At 46.0% G+C, this 20,805-nt stretch overlaps 1 protein-coding gene across 6 annotated transcripts in view; it reads left to right on the top strand.

The window, feature by feature from the left end:
- The window catches only part of sned1 (sushi, nidogen and EGF-like domains 1), a 236,062-nt gene that overhangs the window by 110,173 nt on the left and 105,084 nt on the right, over positions 1-20,805 (top strand). For all 6 annotated transcript variants that reach the window (XM_068041845.1, XM_068041846.1, XM_068041844.1 and 3 more), the window contains exons 5-9: positions 11,409-11,534; positions 12,164-12,277; positions 14,547-14,660; positions 15,292-15,405; positions 17,678-17,791. In XM_068041845.1, the coding sequence (XP_067897946.1) occupies positions 11,409-11,534; positions 12,164-12,277; positions 14,547-14,660; positions 15,292-15,405; positions 17,678-17,791 (582 nt within the window). The remainder of the gene's footprint in view (positions 1-11,408; positions 11,535-12,163; positions 12,278-14,546; positions 14,661-15,291; positions 15,406-17,677; positions 17,792-20,805) is intronic.

The following is a 20,805-nucleotide window of genomic DNA, read 5'->3' as shown; positions in this document are numbered from 1 at the left end:
TTTGTCTCTAACTCTTTGCCAGACCTGTGCCTTTCTGTCCCCTTTTGTTCTCGGCAGGGGTCCCGTACAATTCACCAGCCCTCTGCTGGAGGGTCCTCCAAAAGCCGATACAGGACTTAGGGGTGTAGGTTTCACTGATGGGGTTTCCCCTCAACCTGGCACATGTGGCAACTCCTGCAGTACTGCACCACATCTTTGTGGAGTTTTGGCCAGTCAAACTGTTGTACTGTGCGGGCTTTGGTTTTTCGTGTACCAACATGTACAGCCATTGTCAATTCATGGGTCATTCTTTATTTCTCTCCAGTACCTCTGTGGCACCACTAACTGGTGAACCACTGTCCACTCTTTGTCCTCAGGTCTGTGAGGAGAACTGCACTTCCTCTTCAGTACCTCATTCTTTAAATAGCAGCAATCAGGGACTCCCTCTGCTTCAATTTCAATCTGGGCAGCCTGTGCTAACTCTGTCAAGGCTGGGTCAGCTCGCTGAACCTCAGCTAGGGAAGAGCTATCTAATCCATTCCCTCGGTCTTCTAACTTTCCAAAGAAAGTTTCAGACAGACCTCATGGTTATCTGCCTACAGTGCCAATTTAGTCTCCTCGGGGAGCTGGTTTGGTCATGGCCTGATTCACTACACATTCAGGGGAACTGCAGGGTACTGACTCCTGCCACTGCCCTGTCTCTCTGACCTCCTTCATTCTCTCTTTCATTACTGGGGAAGCTACCACCTTCACCCCAACCAGATCATTATCTAGGAGCAGGCCAACCCCATCCACAGACAAACTAGGGACACTCCCTACAGTCACCGGTCCTGAAACTAGGTCGTATTCCAAGTGCACCCGGTGTAAAGTTACGGGTGAACACTGCCCTTCAATACCATTCACCACCAAACTGGTATTTACTGCACTCTCTGGGGAAAAGGTTAGGCTCTGGTATTATTCCAGTACTGCGTGTGCTCTGGTATTCTATTACTGTGGGTGCTCTGGTATTGTTCTAGTTCTGTGGGTGCTCTGGTATCATTCAAATGCTGTGGGTGCTCTGGTATTATTCTAGTACTGTAGATGCTCTGGCATAATTCCAGGTGTCATGGTCTTGTAGTTTTTTTCAGAATATGCAGTTTCCCTTTAAGGCTTGCAAGGGATCAGTGTTGCTATAAGAGCGTGCAAGCCTTAGGAGTTAGAGAAAGATGCATTTTTGTTGCCTTGGAAACAGCCATTTGGAGACTACGATTCAATGGGTGCATTCTCGTTACCATAGATATAGCCACTGGGAGTGATCCTGATATGATACATTAGTTACAATTCAGTTTTGAACTGGCTTATGAGTTGGAGACAGTTTGTTCTAACAGACAAGACAGAGACAGCTGTAGTGTTCAGACACCTCAAAAAGAGCTCTCAACCATTTAAAGAACAAAGAACAAAGAAAATTACAGCACAGGAACAGGCCCTTCGGCCCTCCAAGCCTACGCCGATCCAAATCCCCTATCTAAACCTATTGCCTATTTTCTAAGGGTCTGTATCTCTTTACTTCCTGCCCATTCATGTATCTGTCCAGCTACATCTTAAAAGACGCTATCGTGCCCGCTTCTACCACCTCCGCTAGCAATGCGTTCCAGGCACCCACCACCCTCTGCGTAAAAAACTTTCCACGCATATCTCCCCTAAACTTTTCCCCTTTCACTTTGAACTCGTGTCCCCTTGTAATTGAATCCCCCACTCTGGGAAAAAGCTTCTTGCTATCCACCCTGTCTATACCTCTCATGATTTTGTACAGCTCAATCAGGTCCCCCCTCAACCTCCATCTTTCTAATGAAAATAATCTTAATCTACTCAACCTCTCTTCATAGCTAGCGCCCTCCATACCAGGCAACATCCTGGTGAACCTCCTCTGCACCCTCTCCAAAGCATCCACATCCTTTTGGTAATGTGGCGACCAGAACTGCACGCAGTATTCCAAATGTGGCCGAACCAAAGTCCTATACAACTGTAACATGACCTGCCAACTCTTGTACACAATACCCCGTCCGATGAAGGAAAGCATGCCGTATGCCTTCTTGACCACTCTATTGACCTGCGTTGCCACCTTCAGGGAACAATGGACCTGAACACCCAAATCTCTCTGTACATCAATTTTCCCCAGGACTTTTCCATTTACTGTATAGTTCACTCTTGAATTGGATCTTCCAAAATGCATCACCTCGCCTTTGCCCTGATTGAACTCCATCTGCCATTTCTCTGCCCAACTCTCCAATCTATCTATATTCTGCTGTATTCTCTGACAGTCCCCTTCACTATCTGCTACTCCACCAATCTTAGTGTCGTCTGCAAACTTGCTAATCAGACCACCTATACTTTCCTCCAAATCATTTATGTATATCACAAACAACAGTGGTCCCAGCACGGATCCCTATGCAACACCACTGGTCACACGTCTCCATTTTGAGAAACTCCCTTCCACTGCTACTCTCTGTCTCCTGTTGCCCAGCCAGTTCTTTATCCATCTAGCTAGTACACCTTGGACCCCATGCGCCTTCACTTTCTCCATCAGCCTACCATGAGGAACCTTATCAAACGCCTTACTGAAGTCCATGTATATGACATCGACAGCCCTTCCCTCATCAATCAACTTTGTCACTTCCTCAAAGAATTCTATTAAGTTGGTAAGACATGACCTTCCCTGCACAAAACCATGTTGCCTATCACTGATAAGCCCATTTTCTTCCAGATGGGAATAGATCCTATCCCTCAGTATCTTCTCCAGCAGCTTCCCTACCACTGACGTCAGGCTCACCGGTCTATAATTACCTGGATTATCCCTGCTACCCTTCTAAAACAAGGGGACAACATTAGCAATTCTCCAGTCCTCCGGGACCTCACCCGTGTTTAAGGATGTTGCAAAGATATCTGTTAAGGCCCCAACTATTTCCTCTCTCGCTTCCCTCAGTAACCTGGGATAGATCCCATCCGGACCTGAGGACTTGTCCACCTTAATGCCTTTTAGAATACCCAACACTTCCTCCCTCCTTATGCCGACTTGACCTAGAGTAATCAAACATCTGTCCCTAACCTCAACATCCGTCATGTCCCTCTCCTCGGTGAATACCGATGCAAAGTACTCGTTTAGCATCTCACCCATTTTCTCTGACTCCACGCATAACTTTCCTCCTTTGTCCTTGAGTGGGCCAATCCTTTCTCTAGTTACCCTCTTGTTCCTTATATATGAATAAAAGACTTTGGGATTTTCCTTAACCCTGTTTGCTAAAGATAAACTGAAGGAATAGGATTTTAGTGTGTTTATTTATTATCGACTGGTATTGGCATCACGCTGGAGGTGGCAGAAATGGCGGAAGATGACCCGTCGCATCTTCCCGTCCCTTCCCCTGTCAGCATTCCGAAGGGATCGTTCCCTCCGCTACACCCTTGTCCACTCCTCCATTACCCCCACCACCTCGTCCCCGTCCCATGGCACCTTCCCCTGCAATTGCAGGAGGTGTAATACCTGCCCATTTACCTTCTCTCTCCTCACTATCCCAGGCCCCAAACACTCCTTTCAGGTGAAGCAGCGATTTACTTGTACTTCTTTCAATGTAGTATACTGTATTCGCTGCTCACAGTGTGGTCTCCTCTACATTGGGGAGACCAAGCGCAGACTGCGTGACCGCTTTGCGGAACATCTCTGCTCAGTCCACAAGCAGGACCCTGAGCTTCCGGTTGCTTGCCATTTCAACACGCCCCTGCTCTCATGCTCACATCTCTGTCCTGGGATTGCTGCAGTGTTCCAGTGAACATCAACACAAGCTCAGGAACAGCATCTCATTTACCGATTAGGCACACTACAGTCTGCCAGTTCAGAGCATGACAGCCCCCCATTTTACTTTAATTTTTAGTTATTTTTTCTTCCTTGTTTTTACATTCTTTTTTTACATTTTTTACAATATTTTTTTACATTTATTTCATTTCATCTTAGTTTGTTCAGTTTGCTGACCCACTGTTTTTTTCCAGGTTTGCACTTGCTGCTGTTCAATATTCAGTGTATTACACCTAATCTGTACTAATGCTTTGTCTTTCAACACACCATTAACATATTGTTTGCCTTTGCTCCGTGACCTTTTGGTCAGCTTTGTGGCCTGGTCCAATCTAGACCTCCTTTGTTATCTCTTGCCCCACCCCCACCTCACTTGCTTATAACCTGTGACTTTTCTAATATTTGTCAGTCCCGATGAAGGGTCACTGACCCGAAACGTTAACTCTGCTTCTCTTTTCACAGATGCTGCCAGACCTGCTGAGTGATTCCAGCATTTCTTGTTTTTATTTCAGATTTCCAGCATCTGCAGTATTTTGCTTTTATTCTATTACTGTGGGTGCTCTGTTATTCTAGTGCTTTGGGTGCTCTGGTATTCTAGTGCTGTGCGTGCTCTGGTTTTATTCTGGTACTGTGGGTGCTCTGGTTTTATTCTAGTACTGTGGGTGCTCTGGTTTTATTCTAGTACTGTGGGTGCTCTGGTATTATTCTAGTACTGTGGGTGCTCTGGTGTTATTCTAGTACTGTGTGTGCTCTGGTGTTCTAGTACTTTGGGTGCTCTGGTGTTCTAGTACTGTGGGTGCTCTGGTTTTATTCTAGTACTGTGGGTGCTCTGGTTTTATTCTAGTACTGTGGGTGCTCTGGGATTATTCTAGTACTGTGGGTGCTCTGGTTTTATTCTAGTACTGTGGGTGCTCTGGTTTTATTCTAGTACTGTGGGTGCTCTGGTTTTATTCTAGTACTGTGGGTGCTCTGGTATTATTCTAGTACTGTGGGTGCTCTGGTATTATTCTAGTACTGTGGGTGCTCTGGTTTTATTCTAGTATTGTGGGTGCTCTGGCATTATTCTAGTACTGTGGGTGCTCTGGTGTTCTAGTGCTGTGGGTGCTCTGGTATCATTCTAGTACTGTGGGTGCTCTGGTATTATTCTAGTGCTATGGGTGCTTTGGTGTTATTCTAGTACTGTGGGTGCTCTGGTGTTTTAGTACTGTGGGTGCTCTGGTTTTATTCCAGTACTGTTGGTGCTCTGGTATTTTCTAGTACTGTGGGTGCTCTGGTATCATTCTAGTACTGTGGGTGCTCTGGTATTATTCTAGTGCTGTGGGTGCTCTGGTGTTCTAGTACTGTGGATGCTCTGGTATTATTCTGGTACTGTGGGTGCTCTGGTTTTATTCTGGTACTGTGGGTGCTCTGGTGTTCTAGTACTGTGGGTGCTCTGGTATTATTCTAGTACTGTAGGTGCTCTGGTGTTCTAGTGCTGTGGGTGCTCTGGTATTCTAGTACTGTGGGTGCTCTGGTATCATTCTAGTACTGTGGGTGCTCTGGTATCATTCTAGTACTGTGGGTGCTCTGGTGTTATTCTAGTGCTGTGGGTGCTCTGGTATTCTAGTACTGTGGGTGCTCTGGTGTTCTAGTGCTGTGGGTGCTCTGGTATTATTCTAGTACTGTGGGTGCTCTGGTATCATTCTAGTACTGTGGGTGCTCTGGTGTTATTCTAGTACTGTGGGTGCTCTGGTGTTATTCTAGTACTGTGGGTGCTCTGGTATTCTAGTGCTGTGGGTGCTCTGGTATTATTCCAGTGCTGTGGGTGCTCTGGTATTATTCCAGTGCTGTGGGTGCGTTGGTGTTATTCTAGTACTGTGGGTGCTCTGGTGTTCTAGTGCTTTGGTTGCTCTGGTATTCTAGTACTGTGGGTGCTCTGGTGTTCTAGTGCTGTGGGTGCTCTGGTGTTATTCTAGCACTGTGGGTGCTCTGGTATCATTCTAGTACTGTGGGTGCTTTGGTGTTCTAGTGCTGTGGGTGCTCTGGTATCATTCTAGTACTGTGGGTGTTCTGGTGCTGTGGGTGCTCTGGTATCATTCTAGTACTGTGGGTGCTCTGGTGTTCTAGTGCTGTGGGTGCTCTGGTGTTCTAGTGCTGTGGGTGCTCTGGTGTTCTAGTTCTGTGGGTGCTCTGGTATTCTAGTACTGTGGGTGCTCTGGTATTCTAGTGCTGTGGGTGCTCTGGTATTATTCCAGTGCTGTGGGTGCTTTGGTGTTCTAGTGCTGTGGGTGCTCTGGTATTATTCTTGTGCTTTGGGTGCTCTGGTGTTCTAGTGCTGTGGGTGCTCTTGTGTTCTAGTGCTGTGGGTGCTCTGGTATCATTCTAGTACTGTGGGTGCTCTGGTATTCTAGTGCTGTGGGTGCTCTTGTGTTCTAGTGCTGTGGGTGCTCTTGTGTTCTAGTGCTGTGGGTGCTTTGGTGTTCTAGTACTGTGGGTGCTCTGGTATCATTCTAGTGCTGTGGGTGCTTTGGTATTCTAGTGCTGTGGGTGCTCTGGTATCATTCTAGTACTGTGGGTGCTCTGGTGTTCTAGTTCTATGTGTGTTCTGGTGTTACTCTAGTACTGTGGGTGCTCTGGTATTCTAGTGCTGTGGGTGCTCTGGTATTATTCCAGTGCTGTGGGTGCTTTGGTGTTCTAGTGCTGTGGGTGCTCTTGTGTTCTAGTGCTGTGGGTGCTCTGGTATCATTCTAGTACTGTGGGTGCTCTGGTGTTCTAGTGCTGTGGGTGCTCTGGTATCATTCTAGTACTGTGGGTGCTCTGGTGTTCTAGTGCTGTGGGTGCTCTGGTGTTCTAGTGCTGTGGGCGCTTTGGTGTTCTAGTGCTTTGGGTGCTCTGGTATTCTAGTACTGTGGGTGCTCTGGTATTCTAGTACTGTGGGTGCTCTGGTGTTCTAGTACTGTGGGTGCTCTGGTGTTCTAGTACTGTGGGTGCTCTGGTGTTCTAGTGCTGTGGGTGCTCTGGTGTTCTAGTGCTGTGGGTGCTCTGGTGTTCTAGTGCTGTGGGTGCTCTGGTGTTCTAGTGCTGTGGGTGCTCTGGTGTTCTAGTGCTGTGGGTGCTCTGGTGTTCTAGTGCTGTGGGTGCTCTGGTGTTCTAGTGCTGTGGGTGCTCTGGTGTTCTAGTGCTGTGGGCGCTTTGGTGTTTTAGTGCTGTGGGTGCTCTGGTGTTCTAGTGCTGTGGGCGCTTTGGTGTTCTAGTACTGTGGGTGCTCTGGTGTTCTAGTGCTGTGGGCGCTTTGGTGTTCTAGTGCTGTGGGTGCTCTGGTATCATTCTAGTACTGTGGGTGCTCTGGTGTTCTAGTACTGTGGGTGCTCTGGTATAATTCTAGTGCTGTGGGTGCTCTGGTGTTCTAGTACTGTGGGTGCTCTGGTGTTCTATTGCTGTGGGTGCTTTGGTGTTCTAGTGCTGTGGGTGCTTTGGTGTTAAAGTACAGTGGGTGCTCTGGTGTCCTAGTGCTGTGGGCGCTTTGGTGTCCTAGTGCTGTGGGTGCTCTGGTGTTCTAGTACTGTGGGTGCTTTGGTATTCTAGTGCTTTGTGTGCTCTGGTATTCTAGTACTGTGGGTGCTCTGGTGTTCTAGTGCTGTGGGTGCTCTGGTATCATTCTAGTGCTGTGGGTGCTCTGGTATCATTCTAGTGCTGTGGGTGCTCTGGTGTTCTAGTACTGTGGGTGCTCTGGTATTCTAGTGCTGTGGGTGCTTTGGTGTTTTAGTGCTGTGGGCGCTTTGGTGTTCTAGTGCTGTGGGTGCTCTGGTATCATTGTAGTGCTGTGGGTGCTTTGGTGTTCTAGTGCTGTGGGTGCTCTGGTATCATTCTAGTACTGTGGGTGCTTTGGTGTTCTAGTGCTGTGGGTGCTCTGGTATCATTCTAGTACTGTGGGTGCTTTGGTGTTCTAGTGCTGTGGGTGCTCTGGTGTTCTAGTGCTGTGGGTGCTCTGGTGTTCTAGTGCTGTGGGTGCTCTGGTGTTCTATTACTGTGGGTCCTCTGGTGTTCCAGTACTGTGGGTGCTTTGGTGTTATTCCAGTGCTGTGGGTGCTCTGGTATTATTCCAGTTCTGTGGGTGCTCTGGTATTATTCTAGTACTGTGGGTGCTCTGGTGTTCCAGTACTGTGGGTGCTCTGGTGTTATTCTAGTACTGTGGGTGCTTTGGTGTTATTCTAGTACTGTGGGTGCTCTGGTATTATTCTAGTACTGTGGGTGCTCTGGTGTTCCAGTACTGTGGGTGCTCTGGTGTTATTCTAGTACTGTGGGTGCTTTGGTGTTATTCTAGTACTGTGGGCGCTTTGGTATTATTCCAGTTCTGTGGGTGCTCTGGTGTTATTCTAGTACTGTGGGTGCTCTGGTGTTATTCTAGTACTGTGGGTGCTCTGGTGTTATTCTAGTACTGTGGGTGCTCTGGTGTTCCAGTACTGTGGGTGCTCTGGTGTTAATCTATTACTGTGGGTCCTCTGGTGTTCCAGTACTGTGGGTGCTTTGGTGTTATTCCAGTGCTGTGGGTGCTCTGGTATTATTCCAGTTCTGTGGGTGCTCTGGTATTATTCTAGTACTGTGGGTGCTTTGGTGTTATTCTAGTACTGTGGGTGCTCTGTTGTTATTCTAGTACTGTGGGTGCTCTGGTGTTCCAGTACTGTGGGTGCTCTGGTGTTATTCTAGTACTGTGGGTGCTTTGGTGTTATTCTAGTACTGTGGGTGCTCTGTTGTTATTCTAGTGCTGTGGGTGCTCTGGTATTATTCCAGTTCTGTGGGTGCTCTGGTGTTATTCTAGTACTGTGGGTGCTCTGTTGTTATTCTAGTGCTGTGGGTGCTCTGGTATTATTCCAGTTCTGTGGGTGCTCTGGTGTTCCAGTACTGTGGGTGCTTTGATGTTATTCTAGTACTGTGGGTGCTCTGCTGTTATTCTAGTACTGTGGGTGCTCTGCTGTTATTCTAGTACTGTGGGTGCTCTGGTGTTGTTCTAGTACTGTGGGTGCTCTGGTGTTATTCTGGTACTGTGGGTGCTTTGGTGTTCTAGTACTGTGGGTGCTCTTTTGTTCTAGTACTGTGGGTGCTGTGGTATTATTCTAGCACTGTGGGTGCTCTGGTGTTCTAGTGCAGTGGGTGCTCTGGTGTTCTAGTACTGTGGGTACTCTGGTGTTCTAGTGCTGTGGGTGCTCTGGTATTCTAGCGCTGTGGGTGCTCTGGTGTTATTCTAACACTGTGGGTGTTCTGATGTTCTAGTGCTGTGGGTGTTCTGATGTTCTAGCGCTGTGGGTGCTCTGGTATTCTAGCACTGTGGGTGCTCTGGTGTTCTAGTACAGTGGGTACTCTGGTGTTCTAGTGCTGTGGGTGCTCTGGTATTCTAGCACTGTGGGTGCTCTGGTGTTCTAGTGCTGTGGGTGATCTGGTGTTATTCTAGTACTGTGGGTGCTCTGGTGTTCTAGTACTGTGGGTGCTCTGGTGTTCTAGTACTGTGGGTGCTGTGGTATTATTCTAGCACTGTGGGTGCTCTGGTGTTCTAGCACTGTGGGAGCTCTGGTGTTCTAGTACTGTGGGTACTCTGGTGTTCTAGTGCTGTGGGTGCTCTGGTATTCTGGCACTGTGGGAGCTCTGGTGTTCTAGCACTGTGGGTACTCTGGTGTTCTAGTGCAGTGGGTGCTCTGGTGTTCTAGTACTGTGGGTGCTCTGGTGTTCTAGTACTGTGGGTGCTCTGGTGTTCTAGTACTGTGGGTGCTCTGGTGTTCTAGTGCAGTGGGTGCACTGGTATTCTAGCACTGTGGGTGTTCTGGTGTTCTAGTACTGTGGGTGCTCTGGTGTTCTAGTACTGTGGGTGCTCTGGTGTTCTAGTACTGTGGGTGCTCTGGTGTTCTAGTACTGTGGGTGCTCTGGTGTTCTAGTGCTGTGGGTGCTCTGGTGTTCTAGTGCTGTGGGTGCTCTGGTGTTCTAGCGCTGTGGGTGCTCTGATATTCTAGCACTGTGTGTGTTCTAGTGCAGTGGGTGCACTGGTATTATTCTAGTACTGTGGGTGCTCTGGTGTTCTAGTACTGTGGGTGCTCTGGTGTTCTAGTACTGTGGGTGCTCTGGTGTTATTCTGGTACTGTGGGTGCTGTGGTATTATTTTAGTACTGTTGGTACTCTGATATTCTAGTGCAGTGGGTACTCTTATATTCTAGTGCTGTGGGTGCTCTGGTGTTCTAGTGCTGTGGGTGCTCTCATATTATTCTCGTACTGTAGGTGCTCTGGTATTATTATAGAGCTGTGGGTACTCTGATATTCTAGTACTGTGTGTGCTTGGGCAATATTCTAGAATTGTGGGTTCTCTGGTATTATTCTATTTCTATGGGTGCTCTGTTACTGTATCAACCCTTGGAAACTTTGCGCTTGAGCGAACCAAATTATATATTTTTGAAGGTGACTGTTCATTTTATTTTTAATATCCAATCCGGCATCGGTCAAAAAATGTGTAATTACTGATTTTCACCCAGGAAGACCCCTTAAATTCTGGCAGGGAGCTTTCTGTACCCCCATTTCAAGGTGCTATGTCTGGGCAGATTCTAGGGAAATTACATCTGTTCTACCTTTTAAAACGCCTCGTCTGAAACTATTTAAAGCTCCAGAAGCTTCTGAGAGCAATGTTTTCAATGTCACACGGGATAGATTGCCTTTAAAATACCTGTTTATTGCTTCATCAGGATCGTAAAGGGAAATAACTTGCAGCATTTCCTCAGATCTTCTTGAAACACCTAAATGCTGGCATTGACGTTACCCCTTCACCGTGATTTGGAATGATGTCTGCAATTTAAATTTTAAGTATAACGGACTTACACTCCACTGCATTTGTGGCAGCAGAGTGAACTCCAATGAAATTCCAGGCTGTAGTCTTTATGTCTAATGGCCAAGTCATAAATAAACTTCCTCCTGCTTTAAAAGACATTAATTGGATTCACATGTTGCTCATCCTATGAGACACAGAAAGGCAAAGATTCACCTTTTACTTGTCAACTAGTTCGATATGTAAGATGCTGTATTATGCCTTTGATCTGGCTCAGTTGACAGTTCTACACTCGTAGGTCTCTTTTTGGATTTTGTGGGCAATTGAAATTCTGTTGAGCTCCTTGATGAAGACAGGAACGAAGGTCCCACATACAAGCATTGAGTCAGGACATGTGCAGCTTAGTGGATATTGCAGAAGGATAATTTCAGACTCTTGTGGTCCAATTCAAATCTTTGTTGTTTCCTATTTATTAGGTTATGACTGTTTTCTTTCACATCTGTGTAAGAATGATTCCTACAATAAATTCACTTGAAGTTTTAGCCTGAATAACACAGTGTAACAAAATGACAGAATTGCAGATGTGCAATTACCGCCGTCAAATATTTTTGTTACAGACTAACCATTAGACCTGTGGTACATTCACAGCCTGTATAAGTTTGTATGTTTTGGATCTTAGGAAGCACAGGTCCACTTATGGAACTTCACAGGAATTTAAAGTATAGTTCGGAATGAATCAGAATTATAAGGAGTATATCCGAGACAATGAATTGTTAACAATGGCCTCGAAACAATGTTTCACCTTGAACCTTTGGCTTTCCACAGCCTCGGTGTGCTTGAATCTACGGCCATGTCTGAATGATGGAAGGTGCATTGATGATTGCATCACCGGAAACCCGTCCTATACGTGTTCATGTCGGGCAGGATTCACGGGCCGGAGATGTCAGATAGGTAATGCATTTTGGAGCGAATAGGATTCCCTCTTTAGGAAGGGACTTGTGGAACAGCATGTGGGAGTGTGGACAGAGACAGCTGAGTGTAATGTGGGGAGGGAAACGGGACTGTCGGTTGGGGGAGAAGGGAGAAAATAAATGGAACTCAAGAGAATGAGATGGGGGTGGGATAATGAGACAAGATGCGGTGGGTGGAAACCTGAGATGGGGCTGGGATGGATAGGGTCAGATGAAGGGACAGGTGATATAGCAAAATGGGGCAGGTGAGGGAATGAGAGGGGGGCAGGTGAGGGAATGAGAGGGGGGCAGGTGAGGGAATGAGAGGGGGGCAGGTGAGGGAATGAGAGGGGGGCAGGTGAGGGAATGAGAGGGGGGCAGGTGAGGGAATGAGAGGGGGGCAGGTGAGGGAATCAGTTTACTATCTTGTTATCGTGGGAAGCTGAGCTTTCAGTGTTTCTGAAGCCAGGGAATCTGTCTAACCTGCACCAAACTCTTGGATTGCGATTCCCATGGCAGCAGTGTTGATACATTAAGCCAATGCCCACTTACTGAGAAGCACCTGTCAGACGCAGGTGAATGGACAGGACAGCGGTCATTGGTTCTCTGACTTCTCATCTTGTTTTCCAGATGTCGATGAGTGCGCCTCATATCCTTGTCAGAATGGAGGGACGTGTACAGATGGACAAAACGCCTTCACCTGCCAGTGCCCTGCTGGATTTACAGGAGTGCTCTGCGAAACAGGTTCAAATTGGTTTTGCATTCCTGTGGATTGTGGAAGGCCACCCGCTTTGCGCCTGGTGTTGGATTAAAGGTTGAGCACAACCTCGTTTAAGAGTGCCCAGTTACAGTGAGACTCATATGCTTAAGTTTCACTTAAAGGGGCCATCATCTCATTGAACATCAGTTGACTCACATTCCCAGGCTTTAACAATGTTTGCAATATCCATTGCATCAATCATTGCCTCTCGTTAGCACCCACTTTAAAGGAAGCAAGTTTTACTGTTATATTCTCTATAGTGGGGTCAGTTGTCTTTTTTTTAAGAAGAGGTTCACAATTCCAGAGTTAAGCCCTCTCCAATGGTTCTGAGAGCGCTTTCTTTTCAGCCAGTGTCTGTCACATGCCGGGAATAGGCACAGTTAATACCCAAAAGCATCCATTGATTCAGCTGAAAGAAAGGAATGGGAAGGATGGCTGCAGCACATTGAGCCCTAATTGTCATTACACCATCTAGTGATAGGATGTGAGGCAATGCCCTCAATTCCCTACATGGTATATTGTTCATCACTCTATTCTCCAATCACCTAAACACAGCATAGCTGTAGGGAGCGAACCAGACACATCTCTCAAGCCTCTACTGCCTCTGTGTTGTTAAAACTGTTTACCAACATCTAGAATAAAGGCCTGCTACCTGACCTGAACCCGACGGGACCTGATGACATGTGTCGGGTCGGGTCGGGCTGCACTTCCGGGTCCGGCATTCGGGCTCGGGGTCGGGCCGGGTTGGACACACTCCTTCACAGGTAAATGGCTCCACTGTTAATGTAATTTTTTGACTTGAAAGGTGGTTTTGTGACAATTATTTTAAGCTTGTGCAGATCAGCAGCAAAGTGAAAAACGGAAGGTAAGTTAACTGATGGCAGGGTCGGGTTGGGTCAGGCGTGGGAAAAAGTGAAAGGACTGGGGCCGGGTCGGGCTCGGGTCGGATGTGGTTCTGTCGGGCTCGGGTCGGGGTTTATTTTTGCAGACCCGAGCAGGCCTTTAATCTAGAATTCAATGAGCTGCTGTTTTCTCCAATATCGGAAAAATGAACGCCATCTTCTTTGTCCCTTCCACAAACTCAGTACCCTTGCTAGTGATTTCATCCCTCTCTCAAGTCACTGTCTCAGGCTGAATCAGACTGTTCAAAACCTCAACATCCTATTCAACCCTGAGCTTCCAACCCTTATCATCTCCATCACTGTATACTTCTATCTCTGTAACATCACCTATTTCCGCCCCTACCTCAGCCCATCCGTGACTGAAACCGTCATCCACTCCTTCGCCACCTCCAGATTTCACTATTTCAATAATCCTTTGGTCCCATCTTCCAAAAACTACAGTTTATATGACACTGTACTGACCATATCCTATCCTGCACCCATTCCACTCACCCGTCAACCATGTTCACTGCCCTGCATTGGCCGGCCAACCCCTGTAACCTCCTTCAGCCCTCCATCCTCCACCCTCTACCCCAAATTCTCTGATGCTCTCATCCAGACTTCTTGTGCATCTCCTTCTCACCTTGACTCCACTATTGGTAGTTGTACCTTCAGTTGCCTTGACCCCAGACTCTGGAGATACCTCCCCAAATCTCTCTGCCTCTCCACCTGCTTCTCCTGTTTTAAAACCTGGCTTAAATTCCATCTCTTTGACCAAGCCTTTGGTCACCCCTCCTAATACCTCCTTCTTTGACTCGGTGTCCATCAGTTAATGGTACCTTTGGGATGGACCTTGGGACATTTTTCCTTCTGAAAGGCACAATATAAATATAAGTTGTTCATGGTGGTAACAAAACTGAAGCTTGTTTGTCTGACCTGTAGCTCATTGAGGCTGTGCAGAAATGGAAACAGAGAGAAGGTAAAGGAAATGATTAAGTTGGGCTATTTGTTGCTTATTCTCTTGTGGGGTTTCCCAGTCTTTTTCTCCTGCTACCCCTCCATTGTCACGGCAATGCTTGATGCTTTAATAGACAGGCTGCTAGATTGCCTGCAAAGGTTGTCAACAGAGATGCTGCCTCCAATTTTCTCCTCTCTCTGATGAGCAGTGATGAAACAATGGTCATTAGGATCTTGGCCCTTGGATGCTTGTGGAGTGAACTAACAGCGTCTGTGGTCCCACTTGCCACAAGAACATTAATTGTTTTATATTAAATGTGTAATAGAAAAATTTGTGCTCCCCAGGGTAAACATTGTTCAAAGGACTCGTGTGTGTCTCACATCACTGTTTCCACCTGTTCTCTCTCTCGTTCAGATATCGACGACTGTATATCGGATGAATGTCAAAATGGAGGCACTTGCATTGATGGGATTGATGTGTACAGCTGCGAGTGCTTACTGGGGTTTCTTGGGAAGCACTGCGAGATTGGTGAGTTGCTACAGAGTAACAATGAGGATGGGGTCACAGAGTAACAGTGAGAATTGGGTCACAGAGTAACACTAGCTAGTGTATTACAGAGTAATACTGAGTAGCACATTACAGATGACTGAAGCTGAGCATGGCGGTCAGAGTGTTATAGAATAACAATGAGCAGAGTATTATAGACTAAAGCTGGGCTGGTTGTGATGGAGGAGCTGGTCAGAGTGGGAGGAGCGGAATGGTGTCAGTGTTACAGAATAACACAGAGCAGAGGGTTACACAGTAAAAGTGTGCAGGGGTCAGAATACTAGTGAGCAATGCTAAGTAGGGCATTGAAGTATTGCAGAATAATATAAAGTAGGGATCAGAATAATATTTAGACAGATTACAGTATCATAGAGTATTATCTATTAGATGGATCCAAACAATAGTGAGTACTGCTGAGTTTGGTCATAGAGTAATATAGAGCTGGGTCAGAGTATCAGAGTGACATTAAAATGAATCAGAGTGTTATAGATAATGCTGAGGTATGTAAGTGTATTGCACAGTAAAACTGAGGTTGCACTCAGAGTTGGCTAAGATAACCTATTTTCTGATGTGAAATGCGATAGCTTTAACTACTTATGGCTTCTAATTACAGCTGAATCCTTATGTAAAACTAGAGCATGTCAAAATGGTGGTGTTTGTGACACAGACAATGGAACTGCAATGTGTATCTGTCAGAAGGGCTACACTGGGGAGAACTGTGAAAATGGTGAGCTTCTCTTCCCTCTCCTTTCTTTGTCAAGATTTCTCTCCTCTGTTACAATTTTGGTTTCCCTTTCATTCACTCTGGATTTATAAAGAACGGAAGTGCTTACATTTCTCCTTGAGTTGCGACCAGGTGAGAAAGGTGTCTAGGGCTCCCTCTCAGTCTTCACCTGGTCTTACCATAACAGGGTTTAATTTTAAACACACCATGTTTTTAGCACCCGCCCCTTGGTGAATCCCTGTTCACCACTTTCCAATTATAAGGCAAATAAGCCAGCACAAACAGGTTTTCTTAGATTTAAAGAAGAAAAGTTGAAATTTATTAAACTTGAGCTTAAACTCGGTTGATGCCTATGGATACACGACGCGCCCACGCTAGCATGCATACGTGATACACACATGCAAATAGACTTGTTGAACAGATCAGCTGTGGTTGGAAAAAGCATTTGCAAACTAACAGATGGTGCTTGTGTAGACAAAGGGCACAGTGGCGCAATGGTTAGCACCGCAACCTCACAGCTCCAGCGACCCGGGTTCAATTCTGGGTACTGCCTGTGTGGAGTTTGCAAGTTCTCCCTGTGTCTGCGTGGGTTTCCGCCGGGTGCTCCGGTTTCCTCCCACATGCCAAAGACTTGCTGGTTGATAGGTTAATTGGCCATTATAAATTGCCTCTAGTATAGATAGGTGGTAGGGAAATATAGGGAAGGTGGGGATGTGGTAGGAATATGAAATTAGTGTAGGATTAGTATAAATGGGTGGTTGATGGTCGGCACAGACTCGGTGGGCCGAAGGGCCTGTTTCAGTGCTGTATCTCTAAACTAAACTATACTAAAAATAAAGTGGAAATGTTTGAGGCAATATCTGAAGAGTTTTTATTACGGTTCTTAGAGCTCACTGTAGAGTCCTTGATTGCAGATAGTTCTTGCTTTTCGTTGGGGCCCAGTATTCTTCTTAAACCTTGTTCGCTGTAGGAGACTTTTCTCTCTTGTGGTTCATGTGGATTCTGAGGCTTGTGAGAAAGAGATAGGAGCAGACAGGAGAGATCTTCTCAGTCTAGGAGCAAACAGTCCTTCTGAGTTCAAATTCACTGTGGCCAGTTCAAAACCCTGGAACATCACGTTAGTCATATGACCAGCTGGTCCAACCAGACCTGTGGATTGCATCACCCCAGCAGGCCCTGGAATGCACTTCCCCATCCCCTCACTGACCAGTGATCAACATCTATTGTGGGTTGAATGTGTCAGGGAATGGCCCTTTGTCTACACAAGCACCATCTGTTAGTTTGCAAATGCTTTTTCCAACCACAGCTGATCTGTTCAACAAGTCATTTCCTCGCTCCAGCAACGTTCAAAATCAATGTTAATATGACATAGCCATTGTGCCTCATTCTTGGCAGGTGGACGCCTGCATGACACTTCGCCTTTCACAATTTCAGGATGTCCCAAAGCATTTTACACCCAATGAAGTACTTTTGAAGTATAGTCACTGTTTCGCATAGGTAGGCAATGCAGCAGCCAATTTGTGCACAGCAGTCTCCCACAAATAGCAATGTTATTATGCTGGATCACGTTGTATGATTGAGGAATATTGGCCAGGTTACTGGGGATAAATTCCCTGCTTTTCTTCGAATATCGACCATTGGGATTTTTACATCCAGCTGAGAAGGTTGGGCCGGTGGTTGGTGGGCCTTGATTTATATGTGATCCGATAAACGGCACCTCCAACAGTACTGCACAGGAGTGTCAGCCTAGGTCAGACCTCCCCCTCGTAGTAGAATCTGCCCAATTTTCCCTCAGTTGAAATCAACGGGATAAAGACCATTCGGTTCTACGACAGGCTGTGCCTAACCCACAGGGTTCCTGCCCTAAGAGTGTTTGATGGGAGAGTGTAGAGGGAGATTTACTCTGTATCTAATCCACAACATTGCTGCCCTGGAAGTGTTTGATTGGACAGTGCTGCTCTGTGGAAACCTGCTCCTTTTCTGGGACTACCATTCCTCCCCTTGTCCCTGGTAACACTAACAGTGAGTTTCATTGACCATGTGGTAGACCTGTGAGACTCTGTCTCAAAGTTAATTCCAATTGTCCAGAGGGGCAGTCTGAGATGTTTCTCTTCCTACTAGACATTATAATATCGCCTGCAGTGCCAAAGTGAATCCTGCTAGCACACAGCACAGAGACATTTGCACTAAATACGTATTGTTGATGAGTGGTTTTAGTACAAAGGGTCCCACTGTTGAGATCTAGGTCCTTACGATGCTGTTTCCTCTCTGCTAGAAACTGATGAGTGTGACTCCAATCCGTGCCTGAATGGAGGGGAGTGTGTTGACATGGTCAATAATTACACATGTCTGTGCCCACAGTCATACACGGGACAGCACTGCGAAGCAGGTAAGGAAAGCTTCATCTCCTATCAAAACCGATGAGCTGAGTCAGTGCTGAACAAGGACATCACTGGCTGAGTGCAATCAAATCCCCAGCCAGTATCTACAAACCTATGGTCCTTTAGAAACCAACACATAGTGATCAGAAGCATAGTACGCCATTGCCAATTGTAGTGCCCTAATCACTGTCTCTTTTAAGATGGTTTTATTTCCACAGTTTATTGATTGAATTGTAGTTAGGATAGATTGTGCTGTGCCAGCCTGTAATAGACAGTGATGCCCCTTGGTCCTTTGCCACAGACAACCCTCTGATGGATTAGATTATCACTTGAGCCAGGAGAGTTAGTATCAGCCTTAGCATCAGCCCACAACCATCAGCAAATCATTAAAGGCACTGAGTGAAGAGACCAAAGTTTGCTCCTCCTGATTGAGTTCCTCAATGAAGGAACAGATAAGGTTAATGAAGGTAATGCAGTAGACATAGCAATAGGCCTTCAAAAGGTATTTGATAAAGTATGTCATAATATACTTTGGAAAATCATTCATTATGATCATGGCTGATCATCCAAACTCAGTAACATGTTCCCGCTTTCCCCCATATTCTTTGATCCCTATCACCCTAAGAGCTATTTCTAATTCCTTTTGAAAACATAGTGTTTTGGCCTCAACTGCTTTCTGTGGTAGCGAATTCCACAGGCTCACCATTCTCTGGGTGAAGAAATTTCTCCTCATCTCAGTCCTGAAAGGTTTACACCATATCCCTGTGATCCCTGGTTCTGGACGCCCCCACCATCGGGAACTTCCTGCATCTACCCTGTCAAGTCCTGTTGGAATTTTATAGGTTTCTATGAGATCCCCCCTCACTCTTCTGAACTCCAATGAATATAATTCTAACCGACTCAATTTCTCCTCATGCGTCAGTCCCACCATCCCAGGAATCAGTCTGGTAAACCTTTGCTGCACTCCCTCTATAGCAAGAACATCCTTCCTCGGATAAGGAGACCAAAACTGCACACAATATTCCAGGTGTGGCCTCACCAAGCCCCTGTATAATTGCAGCAAGACATCCCTGCTACTGTACTCGAATCCTCTCGCTATGAAGGCCAACATACCATTTGCCCTTATTACCGCCTGTTGCACCTGCGTGCTTACTTTCAGCGACTGGTGTACGAGAATACCCAGGTCTCGTTGCATATTCCCCTCTCTCAGTTTATACCCGTTCAGATAATCTGCCTTCCTGTTTTTGCTACCAAAGTGGATAACCTAATATTTATCTACACTATACTGCATCTGCCATGCATTTGCCCACTCAATCAACTTGTCCAAATCACCCTGAAGCCTCTCTGCATCCTCCTCACAACTCACCCTGCCACCCAGTTTTGCCTCATCTGCAAATTTAGAGATATTACATTTAGTTCCCTCATCTAAATCATTAATATATATTGTGAATAGCTGGGGTCCTAGCACCGATCCCTGCGGTACCCCACCATTCGGAAAAGACCCGTTTATCCCTACTCTTTGTTTCAGGTCTGCCAACCAATTTCCTATCCATCGCAATACACTATCCCCAATCCCATGCACTTTAACTTTACACGCTAACCTCTTATGTGGGACTTTGTCGAAAGCCTTCTGAAAGTCCAAATAAACCACATCCACTGGCTCCCCCTCATCAATTCTACTAGTTACATCCTCGAAGAATTCTAATAGATTTGTCAAGCATGATTTCCCTTTCATAAATCCATGCTGACTCTGTCCGATTCTACCACAGTTCTCTAAGTGCTCTGCTATAAAATCTTTGATAATGGACGCTAGAATTTTCCCCGCTACCGACGTCAGGCTGACTGGCTTATATTTCCCTGTTTTCTCTCTACTTCCCTTTTTAAATAGTGGGGTTACATTAGCTACCCTCCAATCTGTAGGAACTGATCCAGAGTCTATAGAACCTTGAAAGATGACCATCAATGCATCCACTATTTCTATGGCCACTTCCTTAAGTACTCTGGGATGTAGATTATCAGGCCCTGGGGATTTATCGGCCTTCAATCCCATCAATTTCCCCAACACCATTTCTCTACTAATACTGATTTCCTTCAGTTCCTCTCTCTCACTAAGCCCTGTATTCCCCAACATTTCTGGTATGATATTTGTGTCCTCCTTTGTGAAGACAGAACTAAAGTATGCATTTAGTTGGTCAGCTATTTCTTTGTTCCTCATAATAAATACCCCTGTTTCTGACTGTAAGGGGCCTCCCATTTGTCTTCACCAATCATTTTCTCTTCGCATACCTATAGAGACTTTTACAGTCAGTTTTTATGTTCCCCGCAAGCTTACTCTCGTGCTCTGTTTTCCCCTTCTTAATCAATCCCTTGGTCCTCCTTTGCTGAATTCTAAACTGCTCCCAATCCTCAGGTCTGTTATTTTTTCCTGGCAAATTTGTATGCCTCTTCCTTGGATCTAATGCTATCTCTAATTTCCCTTGTAAGCCATGGTTTGGCTACCTTTCCTGTTTTACTTTTGCGCCAGACAGGAATAAACAATTGTTGCAGTTCATCCATGCGCTCTTTGAATGTTTGCCATTGCCTATCCACCTTTATCCCTTTAAGTAACATTTCCCAATCCATCATTGCCAACCCGCGCCTCATACCTTCGTAGTTTCCTTTATTAAGGTTCAGGACATTAGTCTCAGAATCAACTATGTCACTCTCCATCTTGATGAAGAATTCTATTATATTATGGTCGCTCATCCCCAAGGGGTCTCGCACAACTAGATTGTCAATTATTCCTCTCTCATTACACAATATCCAGTCTAGGTTGGCCTGTTCTCTAGTTGGCTCCTCAACGTATTGGTCCAGAAAACTATCCCATATACACTCCATGTATTCCTCCTCTACGGTATTGTGACATATTTCATTTGCCCAACAGTGGTAACTTAGGTATGAAATTGGCTAAGGGATAGGAGGCAGAGAATAGTGCTGAACAGATGGTTTTCTGACTGAGAAAAATACGCAGTGGTATCCCTCA

This window comes from Heterodontus francisci, chromosome 11, assembly GCF_036365525.1.
Source record: "Heterodontus francisci isolate sHetFra1 chromosome 11, sHetFra1.hap1, whole genome shotgun sequence".
NCBI classification, from domain to species: domain Eukaryota; kingdom Metazoa; phylum Chordata; class Chondrichthyes; order Heterodontiformes; family Heterodontidae; genus Heterodontus; species Heterodontus francisci.
This window is presented reverse-complemented; position numbering and strand designations above follow the sequence as displayed.